This window comes from Triturus cristatus, chromosome 9, assembly GCF_964204655.1.
Source record: "Triturus cristatus chromosome 9, aTriCri1.1, whole genome shotgun sequence".
Classification (NCBI taxonomy): Eukaryota; Metazoa; Chordata; class Amphibia; order Caudata; family Salamandridae; genus Triturus; species Triturus cristatus.
In genome coordinates, this window is record NC_140592.1 from 377,594,653 (window position 1) to 377,612,976 (window position 18,324).

At 42.1% G+C, this 18,324-nt stretch overlaps 1 protein-coding gene across 1 annotated transcript in view; it reads right to left on the reverse strand.

The window, feature by feature from the left end:
* CLIP3 (CAP-Gly domain containing linker protein 3) overlaps window positions 1-18,324 on the reverse strand; it is a 193,269-nt gene that overhangs the window by 63,108 nt on the left and 111,837 nt on the right. Inside the window, exons 4-7 of the mRNA XM_085625217.1 lie at window positions 16,876-16,969; window positions 16,197-16,358; window positions 13,213-13,331; window positions 850-1,086 (exon numbers count right to left, since the gene is read on the reverse strand). Of these exons, the coding sequence (XP_085481343.1) occupies window positions 850-1,086; window positions 13,213-13,331; window positions 16,197-16,358; window positions 16,876-16,969 (612 nt within the window). The remainder of the gene's footprint in view (window positions 1-849; window positions 1,087-13,212; window positions 13,332-16,196; window positions 16,359-16,875; window positions 16,970-18,324) is intronic.

The following is an 18,324-nucleotide window of genomic DNA, read 5'->3' on the forward strand; positions in this document are numbered from 1 at the left end:
CAAAACAAGTAAACTTTAGAAAACACCAGGTAGCTAATGAAAGTGATGACAATGTACCTAATCTAGCATGTACGTACCCTGGAGTTCCTATTACCCATGGCTGAAAATTACTGCAGCTTTGTCTCACTTGGGCGAAAAATCACAAACCAAGTGTGGAAATATTCAAAGTGGTACAGGGCTTGATGGATTTTTTGACAAGATAAGTGCTTTTGAGCGTGGGAGACAGAAATGCACTGCGTACACACGGATAGACAGACATATATCCTAGGAGACTGACACAGGCATATACATACACCCACACCTACTGCCTTTAAATTTGTTGTAGGGGAATATTTGGCACACATAAAAATATACATTGCCTCCAGCTGTGACACCAGTAACCACAGTGCAGAGACAAATTGTCACACATACTGCCAGGGAATGTGACACAGGCTTATACATCATATACACACAAAGGTCCTTATTAAAAGTGGCCTGGTTTGATGGGCAATAATTATTGCACATGACAAAAAATGGCGCTAATCTGTGCCCAGATTCATTGTTTGCAATGATTATCACCTGTTACAAGATTTGCCCCAGAAATGGAGCATAGAATGCGGTTTATGGTGTTTATGCACCGAAATCTGTATGTTTAGGTATTTAGCGGGTATTTTTGCCCCTCAAAGTGTGATACTTTATAGGCACATGTGCACAAATTCCCTCTGAGTTTCACACTATTATAGCCTCATATAAAAAGTCATATTATTACATGTAAACACATTACACAAAACAAACACACAAGAACACTGCCTCTGTGTGTGACAAAGGTGTTAATATTGCCTCGCACACTCATACATACACTCCTCTTACCTTCTCACTATCCACGAGGACACGGTCCCCAAGCTTGAGTCCAATGGAGATCAGCATGAGATTGCCAGGGATGTTGTCGTAGTTGGGTAGGGTGATTTTAGGTAGGTTGCAGCTCAGAGGCACTGAGTCAAGGAGCAGCTGCTTCAGCTCCTTGGCCACCATGGCAGACTCAGCCTTGTCCAGGGTCATGTCCATTGGGTCAGGCACCACATCAGCCGGGTTCTGCCCTTTGCTATTCTGAAAAGGCAGAGAGTGAGGTTTTGTAAATGAGCCGATCATTACATTTTTAGCATTGTCCCTATGATTTCACCACACACCTAGGAACTATGCCATTTCCTTTTGAGGAAATTAGATGTATTTGTGTTGTACAGGGTAACATGATTTATATGAGGAGGCGTAGTTTCTCTATAAGTAAGATCAATAAAGAATTTAAATAGTTCTGCTCTTGGTGAGTGTATAGAGGACAGTAGACAAAGCCCTATGATAGTTCTGGTCTTGTTGTGCATCCCCTAGGTTTAAGAATTGGAAAAATTGAGAATCATCTCCCTGTCATCATCCACAGACTTCAGACTACAATAGCCCTGCTGTCAGAAAGTGCCTCTTTGGTGTCATAGTCATTTCACTTTATTCGGTGTCATGACCAAAAACATCCATAAAAGCAGTCACACAATTTAAAACATCTCTCGAAAACATTTCATTTCAGACATTAAGAACATGATCCAATACATTTAAATCCGTCACTTCAAGTTACAAAAATGATCTGCCAGCAAAATGTTCCTATTTGTTGAATATGCAATATGGTCCATAATCTTATGTATAAAAGTATACAATATTTTCCCTCTTAAGTTCCAAAGTATAGTTATTCTCAAGGTGTTTGGTAGCCATGCCCCTAAATTGTGTATTACAGTTGACTTGTTCTAGATATTAGTTAAATATCATACTTTTTCTAACATAGAAAGCGGCCCATAGAAATGAGGACATTCTACAGAAAATTTCAAGGGAGGGCAAAGATTGTAAATACAAATAAGAGGGACAGCACTGTGTGAAGTCTAATTGTTTTATGATAGGTAAAATGTACCGCTTCTTTTGTAGTGAATAAAATTTACATAAAAGAACCAAGTGCATGGTATTTTGGGCATCCTACTGTCACAAGGACAATTTGACAATTTTATGGTCCAATCGTGCATAATGGGAAAAGAGGATAGTCGATGGAATATATCTAATCTTAGGCGTGTGAGGACAAATCTATGCCGTGAATTTAAAACAGGTTTAACATATGGCTGCATGTTAAAAGTTGTTAAAATCAATTGGTTGTTTAAAACGGAAGGTTTTGGGAGTTTGGATATCAAGTCAAGGTTCTCCAAGTGTGACATCGCTTCCCTTTTCAACAGTTTCCTGCTTATTGTCACCAGTGCCTCTGGGTTCTCAAAATATTCTAAGTGATCCATGTCACAGAGAAACCGTTGTACATACGCCATCCATGGGATGGACAAATGTGAGGATAATTTAAGACAATCAGCTATCAGCGATCTGTTAAGAGCTGTATACTCTGTTGTCCAAATTTTGCACCAGAGTAAAATAGGTTTAACTTTGATTATGTTTGTAAGTAGGGGTACACCAAGTTCAGAGTGTAATACATGTACTGGTGTACTTTTTGGAGTTGCCAGAAGGTATATAAGGAATTCATTTTCTACTGCTTGCAACTCTGCACATGTCTTGTGTCCCCATATGCCGGCCCCCTAAAGTGCTGTACTAGTGCATTTTGCTTCATAGATCTTCATCATCAAGTCAGGAGGGGTTGTTCCCAAACGTCTTGCAAAACATCTCACAGCCCAGCAGGCCTTGGTAAAAAAGGTCTTTCTGTTTCCAATGGTCTTCCTCCACAGCCCCTCCTTATCAAACAGGACTCCAAGATAAGAGAAGGTCTCCATGAACCCTATTTTAATTCTGTTTATTACTATGGATCTGCATTTGTTACTGTTTTTTCCACACATCATAATAAATGTCTTGGCCTCTTTGGTGTCATTCTCAAAACTATATGGGCAATATGGGTCAATTGGGTCTGAGAACCCCAAAACGTCTTCTCTAAAGTATGCCCAGTAAACCGCACTCCAGTTTAACGTGAACTCTGAGGTGCAAACTGTAACCTTCAGGATCCTAACCTACTACCAAGATGGCTTTAATAATGGAGCAAAGTACAAACAACAGTGATCCTCAAATAGTTGGGATAGTGATTAGATAAATATAGTTCTGAATCGATACTATATTCTGGAAGTCCAGCCGGACAACCGATTTAATTATTCCAATTTTTAGATTTTCATACATATAACAAATTACATGTGGGACACAGTCCTGTGTCCAAATAGAACAATGACATTAACAAAACAAAACAGGGCATTTCAGGCAAGACAAAATTTGAAGCTTTTTCGATTATCCAGTGTTATAAGCTTTTTACAAAACAGCTATTGCACTTTTTCAACACAATGGACTAACGTGCATGCTATTTTAGAGGGGGTCGACGACGTTTCGATCCTTTTAAAGGAATACCAGGATCATCATCAGGACTTTGATGTGTACAAGCCTGATAGTGAACGAAATTGCCTGCGGGGAAACAAAAAAAGGGGGGTGGATGTAGAAAAGGAAAATAAAGGAAAAATAAAGAGATTTTTCAGGCGGTCCGCTCGTGGTCTGTTGAACATGGTGAATTCACACAGGGGATGCAAGTGTCGTTCCAGGAGTGCATGCGGATGTGTAGGCATGCGTAGGGTACATGGGTAAGTGAACGGATGGCCTATCGAGGTGGAAGAATGAGAAGAAGTCAAGGCGGTTGATGTGAGAACATATATCGGAGGAGCATGCGAATGAAGGGCATGCATAAGGAATAGAACTTAGATCCACTAAGTAACGGGCGCGAGTAAGCTATATGTGGGGGTAGCTAGGAAGGATAACCGGTATTGGTGATGACTTGACTAATAAGAGCAATTAAAGGAGCCGCCGGTTGGACGTGTGCTGAGTGTGAGATGATAAACTCATGCGACTAAGCAGGGTGGGGGGGCAGGAGTTAAATTGCATATAGAGTAACCGTAAGTTGGATGGACGCGAAGTACGTGATGAGGACTCATGCGTCTAGGCAGGGTAGAATGACCATGGGTGCCGGTGGTGCTATGTAGCGACCAGGTGGGGGGCTGAACCGTTAGAGGAAGTGAAACTCACCTGTTCTCGTAAGAGAGCAAAAGGACGTTGAGCAACTATGGTGAGAGCTCAACGGTGAGAGCTGGAGGGCAATGGCGCGGAAGTGCCGGAGCCACGGGAACAATTATTCACCGATTTAAGGCAGACAGGATTACTAAAAATGGAGTGGGCTCTCTCCTTGTTCTTCCTCTCTAAACTCTACCCCTTGTTATGTCTGACCATGCACCTCTATATTCCGATGATTACATCAAAAAAATTTGTGAGGGCCCTTCGCTTTTCTCAGACTCTGTAGATGGCCCTTCCTCCACAAACATATCATCCGCTGACCAATTAGAAAAGTGCAAAAAGAAACAAGTACGCCTCCAACTAATGACCCGTATGCTCACAGAATATCTTAAAGCAGAAACAATCCCCACTGGATTACAAGTACGTAACATTCCTGGAATCTTCACCGATAACCCTAAGTATATCAACAGCTTCAGCTACATTGGCACTACCTGCTCTAGACACTGGTTGGTACTAGATATCGACACCGCCACAGAAGCCCTTAAAAAATTAGCAGAAGAAATCAAGGAGATTGAAAAACAAATTAAGGAAACGTGCCCAATCGCTGAGAGTAAGAAATTACTAGAACAAATACAAAAGACAGTCGATGAGTTCTACAGAATAGAGCAAAACAAAAAAGCAGTCAAAGTAAGAAAAGACATCAGATCATACAATACTGAACGCACTTATCCATATTTGCAAAAAGATTTCTATACAAATAGGTCGTACTCCAACCCACAAAACAGTAGACCTTGGGGCCGTTTCAATAGACGCAACACTCTGGTCGGCTTTTCAGACACATCAGCTGAATCCTCAGATAACTCCGACGTAGGTGAAGGTACCAGCACTTCAAACCGTACCCCTGGCCCCAACTTCCCAGCCCCAAGCAGTAATTTTTTAGGACGCGGCCAGAACGGACCGCCCAGGCGCGGCCGTGTCAAACAGGCCCAGAGATGGTACAACCCACCGGGGGAGCGCCAAACGCGTCACAAATTTTACCAATGGTAACTGATGACAATTTGCAACGCATACCCATTTTCAATCTCTCACATCACAAACTTTCAGACCCTGAGTTATCATTACTTAGCAAAGGCTTATCGTTTGTCCCCACCACCCATCCCAATTTTTGGGAACTTCATACGGAACTACTCAGATTTTTTAGACGTCTTCGTCTACATACATTTTTTCTTTTAAATCCTTCCCCTTCTTCAATCTCTAACACTCCCTTCAGACCTCCATCCACCTTCTCCCCCTCCACCAACATGATTCCCAGTGAAATAGCCACTTTTGAAAAACTGATTCTGAACGATTTATCCATCCTGGAATCCAAAAAACGTTTCATTCCCTACAATATCTCTCTTGCGGAAAAGAAAGCCATCACCTCCCTGAAAATGAATGATTCCCTAGTCATTAAATCAGCCGACAAGGGCGGAGGCATTGTACTTCAAGAAAGAGTAACGTACATAGGAGAAATCCAACGCCAATTATCAAACACAGATCATTACTGCAGACTTCCCACGAACCCAACCAAAGAGCTACAGACACTTATCTTACAAATCACTACAGAAGCAAAATTGGAGGGCTTTCTGAGCCAGAAAGAATTCCTATTCCTCAATGTGAAATCCCCACGCACACCAGTCATTTACACCTTACCAAAGGTCCACAAAAATCAGACCAACCCCCCCGGACGACCCATAGTTTCTGGTTGCGGGTCCATTCTAGAGCCCTTAGGTCAATATATTGACCACTTTATCAAAGATTTCGTACCACATACTCAGTGCTATATTAGAGATAGTATGGCGATGATAAATCTTATCGAGCATCACCCCTTTGATCCCACCCTTGATATCCTCTGTACCATGGATGTAGAATCACTCTACACTAATATTCCACAAATCCCAGCACTTCTCGTGATCCAGGGGATCTTGGACTCGAGGCCGCGCCCCCACCCTGTCCCGACACTTTTCATTATCCAGCTGCTTGAACTATGCCTGACCCGTAACTTTTTTACCTTCGAGAATGATTACTACCAGCAAGTAAAAGGTACGTCGATGGGCGCAGTTTTTGCGCCTAACCTAGCGATCCTCTACATGGATCATCTAGAAATGACTACCATCCTTGATGCCACTAACCCATTCCTTCCAGGCATCATTATATGGCGTCGCTATATAGATGACATTTTCCTGATATGGCATCAAAACGAGGACACACTTTCCCAATTTAATCACTGGCTCAATAATAATTGTTCTGGTCTCAACTTCACCAATACACATGACAGATCACAAATCCCATTTCTTGACCTAACCATATATCATTCTGAAGGTGAACTATTAACCAAACTGTACAGAAAAACCACAGAGAGAAACACATTACTTAGGTATGAAAGCCACCACCCCCGAGCACTCAGAGACTCTTTACCATATTCCCAATTTCTCCGCATTAGACGTAACTGTTTTTCAAAGGATGACTATTTTTCTGAAGCTCTCGTTCTCACCAACAAACTGAGAGCCCGTGGTTACCCCAAAAGATTGGTAAGAAATGCACAAAACCGAGCTTGGTACTGTCCAAGAGAAATCCTACTGTCACCAAAAGTCAAAACCAATGCCAACCGCCTAGTCTGTGTCACCACCTTTTCCCCAGCATCCAACCAAATTCGAAAATCCATTTTGCAACACTGGCCGGTGATCAATGCAGGTAATTTCTCAATAGAGCGCCCTATTTTTGCGTTCCGTAAGAACCGGAACCTAAAGGACCATTTGGTAAGAGCAGCTTTACCTTCCCCCCGTCCGATGGTCACTCTTGATGCACTTTGGGGGTTAGACCCTCTAGTTGGACATGCCAAATGCGGCAACTTTAATGTTTGTAGCACTACCATGGAAGGTAAAGACTTTGTATTTAAAAATGTGCCCATCACTCTTAATTCCTTCTCGAACTGTAATACGAGTAATGTTATTTATCTCATCTCTTGCCCATGCAACAAGATCTACATTGGGCAGACAACACAGAAGGTGAAATTGCGGATTGGCCAACACAGAAGCAGAGTGCGCTGCAAAACCCCAAATGCCCCCCTTGTTGAACATTTCATTGAAATGGGGCACAACGATGTTGATATTAAATGGACAGTGCTTAAATGCATCAAACAGCCGCCAAGAGGAGGAGACATTGCGAAAATCTTGAATAAAGAAGAACTCAGAATGATCATCCTCACTGACAGCATCAGGCAGGGCCTGAATCGCAGTGAGGATTGGACTAACCTCCTTTGACATTATGAACCCTCTTGTTTTTTGAAATTCCGTACTGTTTTCTGACACATTGTACTCTCATGCTCATGTCAATTCTGCCTTGGTCCTGTAACAATTTGTCCTATATCGGTTGTTTGCCATCCTTAGATCGCGCTGCCTCCTCTCCCCTTGTAACTCTTAGAGGTCCTCCTCCTTTGGTTAACTATGTGGTTTAACACGATTATGGCACAGTTTAGACCGTAATGTAATGAGTTGTAATTCCTTCGCATTTTATACACCACAGGTCCATTGACAGCATATTCTCTCCTACTTCAGATTCCTTGGTCAACTTTTCAATTTAATACCCTCATAATTATGAACTGCCGCAATTGCGTTTTTGTGTAAAATATAACAATTGATCTGCTTGGTCTGTCTTCACTTCCCTTGCATTCTAAGGAACTTCCTTAGTCTATCTTCCCTGGCTATCTTTCTTCCCCAAGACGGCGCCGCTCTCACCCGCTCTAGTCCCCCAAGCACACCTCTTCAGTATTTATGGACACTCCACGCTCCTCACCCCGTCACTCGGTTCACTGTAAGCCGCAGTACCTGGCAGAATCCCGGTAAGCACTTGAATCCTTTTTGTCCCTGTCTCGTGTTAGGCACCAACACCGCGCTTATACCTTGATTTTCTCCGCAGTGCATCGTTTGGACCTCGCATAATTGTGGAATTACTTTCTCACCCAGGTAACTATTATTCCACCACTTCCTGGTTGTTCGCCACAAATCACTACTCGTTTTAAACGCACCAATTTTAACGCACCATTTTCCGTTTTTAGTAATCCTGTCTGCCTTAAATCGGTGAATAATTGTTCCCGTGGCTCCGGCACTTCCGCGCCATTGCCCTCCAGCTCTCACCGTTGAGCTCTCACCATAGTTGCTGAACGGCCTTTTGCTCTCTTACGAGAACAGGTGAGTTTCACTTCCTCTAACGGTTCAGCCCCCCACCTGGTCGCTACATAGCACCACCGGCACCCACGGTCATTCCACCCTGCCTAGACGCATGAGTCCTCATCACGTACTTCGCGTCCATTCAACTTACGGTTACTCTATATGCAATTTAACTCCTGCCCCCCACCCTGCTTAGTCGCATGAGTTTATCATCTCACACTCAGCACACGTCCAACCGGCGGCTCCTTTAATTGCTCTTATTAGTCAATTCATCACCAATACCGGTTATCCTTCCTAGCTACCCCCACATATAGCTTACTCGCGCCCGTTACTTAGTGGATCTAAGTTCTATTCCTTATGCATGCCCTTCATTCGCATGCTCCTCCGATATATGTTCTCACATCAACCGCCTTGACTTCTTCTCATTCTTCCACCTCGATAGGCCATCCGTTCACTTACCCATGTACCCTACGCATGCCTACACATCCGCATGCACTCCTGGAACGACACTTGCGTCCCCTGTGTGAATTCACCATGTTCAACAGACCACGAGCGGACCGCCTGAAAAATCTCTTTATTTTTCCTTTATTTTCCTTTTCTACATCCACCCCCCTTTTTTTGTTTCCCCGCAGGCAATTTCGTTCACTATCAGGCTTGTACACATCAAAGTCCTGATGATGATCCTGGTATTCCTCTAAAAGGATCGAAACGTCGTCGACCCCCTCTAAAATAGCATGCACGTTACTCCATTGTGTTGAAAAAGTGCAATAGCTGTTTTGTAAAAAGCTTATAACACTGGATAATCGAAAAAGCTTCAAATTGTGTCTTGCCTGAAATGCCCTGTTTTGTTTTGTTAATGTCATTGTTCTATTTGGACACAGGACTGTGTCCCACATGTAATTTGTTATATGTATGAAAATCTAAAAATTGGAATAATTAAATCGGTTGTCCGGCTGGACTTCCAGAATATAGTATCGATTCATAACTATATTTATCTAATCACTATCCCAACTATTTGATGATCACTGTTGTTTGTACTTAACGATTACCCAAGGTCCTCAATTACCTTTCTGGGTTCCCTTGTTTCTGATAAATATATTTAATAATGGAGCAGCCATGTGTGTATGTGTCACTGATTTATTTTTACATAGCATGTTGCAATTATTTAATCTTAAGAATATTTTAAGGGGCAACTGTTTTTAAGCAAATGATAATGTAATTTTATATTAAATTGTATTAACTGTGATACTGATGTTAGTGTGATTGTTTTCTAACATCTGAAATGCTTTGTATTTGATGATGATTATGGTGTCACTGATTTATTCAGCCAGGTTGTTGGTTAGTTTGGAGATAGAGAGATCTTAAGTCAGAGGTTAAGCTAGGAACAGCTTAAGCTCTGAAATCCAGTGAAATGCATGCAAACCTAAAGAAGAAAACGGAAGCTCGGAATTCAAGTGTGAAACATGTACACCAAGTGAAGCTCTGTACTAATTCTTATGCACATGGGAGCAAGAAAGAGTTTTGATTGGTTCATTGATTCAATCAGATTTCTAAATCAAGCTGTCTTGGTGAAAAATGTACCACATGTACCCTGCACTGCGTGCTGTGCACATCACCTAACCCTCACCTAATACAATGTACTGCATTCTACGGTCTCTAACTTGCAACTCTGCACTGCATCCTAAACACTAATGATGCACAAAAGAACTGCATTACAGGAAAACCAACCTACCACAACACACAGGGACACTAACCAAGTACATTACATTACATACCAAGATCACTCATCCATAATAGTGTATTATAAAAACAGCAAATCATACTAGACAACACATCCTAGTGACAGTACACACCACTTGCCCATGGAACACAATCCAATCACACTCACTGCACCCTATGTGCCCTAACCCACCATCTTGCTCTTGTCTATACTGCCAGATAGTCTTTGGGCATAAGTGCTCTAAACACAATTAACAACATAGCATAACTTAGAGCTACGTCATGGGGATAATAACCCACTACATTGCACAGGAGCCTACATACACTGAGCACTGCACTTTAGGAGGGCTAACCCCATACACAGACATACACGTACATTTATTCAAACAAACAGCATTATTAGCTAAGGAGACTAACCCAGAGGCCGGACCTGCATTCTAGGGACACTACCTAGGCACAATACATTGTATCCTAGGGACACCAACCCACTATAATGCAAGCTCTGGAGAACAATACTGCTTCCTAGTGACACTGTACTGCATCCTATGGGTACCAGCCTATCACACGGAACCCATGGATGCTAGCACATCACAGTAATACACTGTAAGAACACAAATCTCAACTGTACCCTATTGATGCTAATTCACCGCACTGCACTGCATGCATCCTTATGACACTAGTTAATTACCCTACACTTCCACTATAAATGCTAAACAATCTCATCTTAGAGTATCCTATCCAAACCTCCATACCAGACTGCTCTAAATGCTGAAGCGCACACCAATCACAGGCACTCAATCATAGGGACACATACCACTCTGCTGTAATCTAGAGGCACTAATCCACAAAGCTCCACCTATGAGACCCTAACACACCACAGTGCAGTGCATTCTCATGGATAACTTAATAGACTGCACAATATTCAAGGGGTTGTATCCCACCACTTTTTATTGCATCTTAATTTTAACTAAAAAGTACTCTGCACAGCAACAAAGTGATGCTGGCCCAATACATTGAAATACATCACAGGGACACTAAACAACTGCATTGTACTGTAATACTGATACTCTAACACACCACAACCTCAGTGGTTCCTAGAGACAAATCATTTTAATCTCTGGTCTCTTCTTCAAGAAGAGGCCACGAAACATACAAACCGGCAGCCCTTAAGAACTCACAAACCATGTAATCTGCCCCTTTCCTGTGTAATCATGGTCCTGGATTGTACTGTTGTTTAATTAGTGTTTGCATTTAGTGTCCCCTTATCGCTCATTTAAAAGATTGTCCCCTTTCCACATAGAATTTCAATGTAGATGGCCCAGAAAGAGGAGTTGTGGATTGTGTTTCAAGACTCTGAAACACACACAATTTTGGAAAATGCGGAAATAATTGGGAAAGGGTATCAGAAACTTGAAGACTTTTCTCCAGATCACTTAAAATTCTTACCAGCCATACTCTTTTTATTTTTTAAAGAATGCAAAACCTTCAGTGGAACAGTCAAGAAAAAGGATGCCTAATAGAAAAGAGATCATTTAACAATTTTGAATAAACTATTTCTCATGCAATGGCAAGAATTTTTTTTAAAAACCTTAACGCTCCTTGTCTTATGACTGGTTTTGCTTTTTATTCCACATGATCGTCAACCCCTTTGCCCAAATTAAATCATATTTTTCAATTATCAATTATCCATCTAGATGCTCAGGAGTCTATTCACAAACTGCACCTTGTAGTGTGTGAAGTAGTACTGCAGTAGTGTTATTTAAGTACTACAAAATACTATTCACAAAACTAACTGTGGACACCTCTGCCCCTCCCTATGTTTTCTGTGTGGAGATCTCCACTAACGTGGCAGTGGTCTCTGCACATGGAGGTATACGTTTTTGTAATATATGTGGGAGGGACCAGGTTGAGTGGCTGGAAAATGGAAATACTACTAAATGTGAGGGTTTTAGGAAAATTTAAGGAGCTGTTTAGGGAAGGATAAGGAGGATTTTAATGCGGGACATGCTAATACAAAAATACAAAATACAAAAGTGAGTCTAGTATTTCACATGGCAACTCGAAGGTATGGCAACACACTACCAAATGTATATATATATATATATTACACTATATGTATGTTTGCTCCAATCCAACAGGGGTGTTTTCTCACTGGCGGTGCCAGCGCTTGGCAGTGGGTATCGGACCCCACTAACCAATGAGATCCACAGTTCTTCTCTCCTACAAAAATAGCACCAGCAATCCAGAGGGATTTCAGATCAAGTTGTTTATTCCTTCACGCAGTCAGTGACCCGTTTTGGCAAAACCTGCTTTCATCAAAAATATATGTATATATAATTCAGTGTAGTCTTAAAAACTATACAAAATGAAAAACGAAATATTTTATTATTTAGAAAATTAATACTTAACATTTTTAAAAATAATATATATTAAGTTAACACAAGTTTTAATTACATTTACCAAATATCGATTAACAAAGATAAGGCCTCATTTAGGAGGTTTTTCAATAGGACAGCGCCGCAGTACTTCCTGTGGCGCTGCCCTGCGGCAAAAGAAAAGATCAGGAATGCCCCGTATCATTGTGATACGGTGCATTCCTGTCCTTTTCCCCTGCGCCGGCGCACAATGCAGGCACCTTCGGACCATGGTGCAAGGGTACCTGCGTTGCAGGGATGATTATTTTTGTGCAGGAAGGGAAACCCTCTTGCACAAAAATAATCTCAGAGGCTTTTTCCTCTTTCTATGTGTGCTGCAGAATGCAGCACATTGAGAAAAAGGAAAAACGAGGAGAAATAAAGCTATTTCTCCGCGTTGTGCCTCCCTTACGCCTCCTCCTGTACTGAGATAGAGGTGACAGGTAAAGTCTGTAGCTGGAAATGTTGAATGGCAAAAAAGTGTAGACTTACATCCTGTGCGTGAGTAGAAATATGAGTGAGTAAATTTACATGTGTACATTTATCTTTGTGAATATGGTCCAATTATAGACTCTCAATAACATGGTCCTTTAAGTTCATTCCACCATTCTTTGAGATTTAGTGCATTTAGGGCTAGATGTAAGAAAATAGGAATCACGATTACCTAATTGCGATTTTTTTGTGAATCCCAATTAGGAAATCACTATTTCTTTTCTATGAAACTGCTGTGTTTGTTTGTGGCTATTAACTCCATTGATTATGACATCTTAATCAATATCCTCTTGCATGATATTCCAGTGCAAGTACACCTATATTGTCCTTACCCTTACGTTGGGGTTGGCGCCATGCTCCAACAGACACTTCACAGCTCCGAGGCACAGATTGGATGCAGCAATATGCAGCGCAGTTCCGTGGTTGAAGTCACTGCACGTTGTATTCACCACTACAACAAACAAGGATCAAACACAAGGTCTATCATAAAAGATAATGATTACCAACCTGTCCTTATGTGACAGACACCATAGAAGCCCCCTAAAATCCATTGATAATTGAGTTATGTGACTGACAATAGCATAGCTTTTACTTTTCCTCATCTTTATCCGCGCCTCATTGCTCAAGTGGAAACTCGCAGTATGATCAGATTTAGCTAGCTTGTATTGCACACTACGGATTAGCCACAGGGTTGACCTGTAAAGCCACCACTTTTATGGTGTAAAAGAGCTTTAGAAGCAGCAATTTAGTCGAGTTCTGAGTCATGCTCTGTAATCAACTAGATCACAACTGCTACTTTCATGTAATTTAACGGGTGAAAGTTATATATGCACTCGTTAGCAGCAGAAAATCACTTAATTCCCACAAATAAGTGAAAGGAGTTGTTTCTTGACTTACACCAGAAAATATGTCTGGTGAGCCATGGTGTTTTCCACATTTAGGGCTAAGAATTGGTTTGATATCATTTTTACCTAACACTTGAACTTGAGAGGAGGTAATCTCACTGGCCACAGGATTTGGGAGAAAGATATTAGTACCTGACGTGTCATATCATAAAATATCATCTACTACATCACTACCACTACATCAAGCTATCGCATTATAAGAGCCACTACATCGCACTTAATACATACATGGTCAAAGTACTGCAGGTACTTTCACCATGTATGTATTAAATTAAATTAAATTACCTACTGCATAGATTTTACTACATCACGAGTACATCTACACCACATTTAGCCTTTAACTTAACTCTAACACTCCACCTTATCCCAATCTTGGCCCTAACACAAACTCTAGCCCCCCCCCCAACCTCAACACTAATTTTATTCTTAATACTCACCCTCACCCTATAAATTCAGCATAAGCTTGAATCTTACCCCATGAGCAATCCTAACCATACACCAAAGGGTAAATCTCCCCTTGCCCTTATCCTAACACTAACCCTCCCTCTTCCTTTAAAGCTTACCCTTGAATGGAAGGTCAATGCTGATTCATTGTGATAGTTTTATATGCTATTTGAAGGAACTAAGGGCCTCAATTATAAGTTGGCGGGCAGCCCATTATTATGCCAGGGGGATGGAGTAAATTGCTTCATCCCCCTGGCTGAGGGACCGCCCGCCACAATTATAAATGACCACCAAGCAGGCGGTCGTTTATAATGCATCAGCAGTGGCGTAGCTAGACCTACTGCCACCCGCGGTGGCCCCTAAGTGGGGGTAAGAGCGGGGGGGTGCCGGCCGAAGGACGACTTGTTCAGGGAGGGGGTGGGGGGTTGGCGGCCGACAAACGGCTTGTTCTTGAAGGGGGGCCGGGGATGATGATAGTCGACAGACACGACTTGCTCACCTCAGCCGCCCCAAAAAAGAGTGCTGCCCAGGGCGGACCGCCCACCCCCTGCCCCTTCTAGCTACACCACTGATTGTCAGGGACCACTGTCACAGCGGTTCCTGCCAACACATTTTGCTGTGTGGTGCAGGGCTGCATCAGCATGACGCAGCCGTGCACGAAATAGTTTTCTTATTTTATTTTCAAGATGAAAATCCCAAAATGTGATTTTCTTTTTGAAAGTAAACAATGTAATGTTCCCCTCACCATAGGAGTCATCTCCCATGGTGATGGAGGCATTATTAGCATTGTACTGTGTCCCACAGCAAAGATTTGCCTGGCAGTTACAGAAAGTTTAAGAAATGGCTTTATGTCTGCACATCCTGATTGGGTTAGCCAAACCTATGATCCACCTGCATCTACATCGTGGTAGTATTAATCTCCTTTGTTCTAGTTTTGATTTAGGGCTGTCACTGTAACTGTACATTGATGTAGTACATTTGATGTCATGGAAGTCCACTTATGACTTGTATTCTCGGAACACCCACACCTCTTCCAAATATCTCAAATCAATGAATCTTATAATGTATGCCATTCATACATGTCTGACTGCATCCTATGCTTTATCGCACCATCTTTGAGGGCGAGCAGAGTCTCTCACTTTGTCACAGCAGTCTTGCTTCATTGAAAATAACTCAGGAGCAAGGAACTGGCCCCCTCTGAAACCCTCCCCTAAAAGTGAAAAGTCTATGCTGTACTCTCCCTCATAATGAGTTGTGCTATTTCACCTGAAGCGATAACTCCAGGTGAAATTCTGCAACTCTGGGGTCAATAATACCAGACCTATAGACACTGGGCCTGTCTGTATTGCTGCCGGCCTTGGCCCATTCAGATAAGAGCGGTTAGGTGGTTGGGGGGTCTGTCGAAGTACCCCCAACCCTGCCTCACCGCTCTTATTGCATGGGCCGCTACTGATTGCTGCAAGGGCAGAAGCAGTGGGCAGCATGACAGCCTAGCACCCATCCAAACCCTGCAGTAATATAGGGGGAGCAAACAATGCTTCCTTCCAGGCTGACACAAGCCTGTCTTGCACCCCTTTCCCCCACTAAGCGCCCTGACCCTTCACCGGCCCTCCAGCTGACACTTTCTTCCTGCCCAGAGTAGGTGGAAAATGTCAGCATTTTATTATGCCAGAATCAAGAAAAAGTGCCCTGAAAAATTTGCAGTATTACTAGGTCTGAGCAGTAATTTTAGATTCCTGGGAAACGCTAGTAATCGTTGGAACCTGTGGTGGGGATACCGGTCAGAATGTTAGATTCCCTCCTCCAGTATCCTGACACCAAATTCCACAATACTCATAATGAGGACCTAGGAAGTGGTGCCAGAACTTCCTAATGTGACATATACACAGCCTTTCCTCTCTTAGCCTACAACCTGACCAGCATCAGGGTTCATGAAGTGCGCCATAGCCCCCTCCTTTGTAATGTACCTTTGGGTTTAGAAGACTTGAGCAGGATACGGATCAGTTCAGGGACATCAAAATAGGCTGCATAGTGCAGTGCGTTCATGTTCGTCCATCGGCTGCGCAATGTCACATCTGCCCCCAGGAGGAGGAGCTGGTTGGACAGTCGTACGGCAGCAGCTGGATCACCTGCAACAGGTAAGTTTGGAGGTTATCTCTGTTTTACAACAATTTCCAAATTAAAGGCTAGTTAGGAGTGAGGCTAGAGCTTGAATTACATGGGAGTATTGACAACAGCACAGTTTGGTAATACTTTAGACTAATGTTACAGTGTCATACTCTTAATGCTATAGTCAGAAAATCCACACATAGCCAATGAAGCCACCACTGGGTATTGCTAAGGTTTCACCCACAGTATAAAACCCACTGACAGTAAAGATCTAGTTTGAAGCATCAAGTCACAAGTAAATGCAGCTGAGGAACTAGCAAATTGTTGCCTGATGCAGGTGAGTGTGATACCACATCACACTTGACTACATCTGACATTACACAGAAGAGGTAATCTGTGTATCCATACCCCTGTGGAATTGCACATTTGTTTCTTGCATCTATATATCAGAAAAACACTGAGCCTCCCTCTGGCCCATCAAACAGTTGCATCAAATGTCTGCTTAGGGGGACAGCAGCTGGTGTTGTGCTTCCTTACCCACACCATGAGCACCGGCCTTGCACGCGTAGTGAAGGAGAGTCATATCGGTCAGCCCATCACGATCATTCACATGGCCACCACGCTTCAGTATCTGCAATCAAGGTAAGGAAAAGCAATTCAGATGGATGCAAACAAGAAAGTTTAGCGGCAGAAATAGAGGCACTGAAAGGTGAGTTAGCAAGTGAGATGTTCCTCGTGCAAAAGGTTTACGTTATAACGGTCCTGGGAATAATTTGTCTATTTAAATTTGCAGGACTAAGTTGCTAAACTGATGAAGGTACTGTGAGACACCGCAGGAGTTGCAAGGTTTTGTAGAGCACTGGGCAAGCCACATGCTTGAAAAGTCAAACACTGCACCGCCTTAAAAAACAGAAAGATGATGCAAGCCTTTATTTTGGACATATATTGTTGGGATTCTGATTGGTTCTCCTTGCAGGGGCAACAATGTATGTGAAGTCTCTAATTTTCCAGAAAACTCAACTGTAGTTAGAACTGGTTGATAGCAGTATGTAAACTTATGGGAGTGAAGCATTATTGGGAAGCTGCAAGGCTATTGAAAAGTGACCCAAGAGAATAAATAGTTTTTGCTGTATCTCACTATCCACATAGTGCTTGGAACCAAAGGAAGAAGGCCCTAGGTAATTGCAAATTTTAAAATGTTGAATATCAAACATTTAGAAAAGCCTTTGCAAGATTTCTTGGTTGCTTTTTACTCTTATAGGGTTCTTACTGTCTAAACCATTTTGTTATGACTTACTTTTTAAATATATAAATGTTTTTGTAGATTGCTATTTGCACCTGAGGTTTAATCTATTTCAATATAATATAATATAAAGTTGTATATAGTATCGACATGAACAGTTATTGGAATTATTTTTAAATGTATAAATGTTTTTATGGATTGCTATTTCCACCTGAGGTTTAATATATTTCAATATGTCATAAAGCTGTATATAGTACCAACATGAACAGTCACTGGACTAACTATCTTCCAATTTTATGTAAAGTTTTTATTTCGTGTAAATAGGAGGATTGTATGAAATATTGATTATATCCCTTTTTATGTGTTTGCAAACTTTTTATGGCTTGGTAGTCGAAATAAAAGTTATCGATTGATTGATTGAACTGATCTCAACACAGGTTCTTGTGCGCGAACACTGCTCATGGGACAATGCTTCCAGGTTTTTACCCTGCCAACCTTAGTAGCAGGAAGACAGTTATCGCTTCTTCAGGAGGAACCTTGAGGATGGGCAATACTCTTTAGGTACCTTGGGGAAGGCAAGTCTTGAAACTAAACCTAGTCAAGTGACTGACAAGCAGGTTCCCACAGGCTGTTCATAGCATCTGGCTGGTCTTGCGAGATACAACTGAGGTGCAGAGGATGGAGAGGAGTCACTGCAGCCAAACCTGTGGCTCCTCATATTGCCAGTAGATGTGGGATGTTTA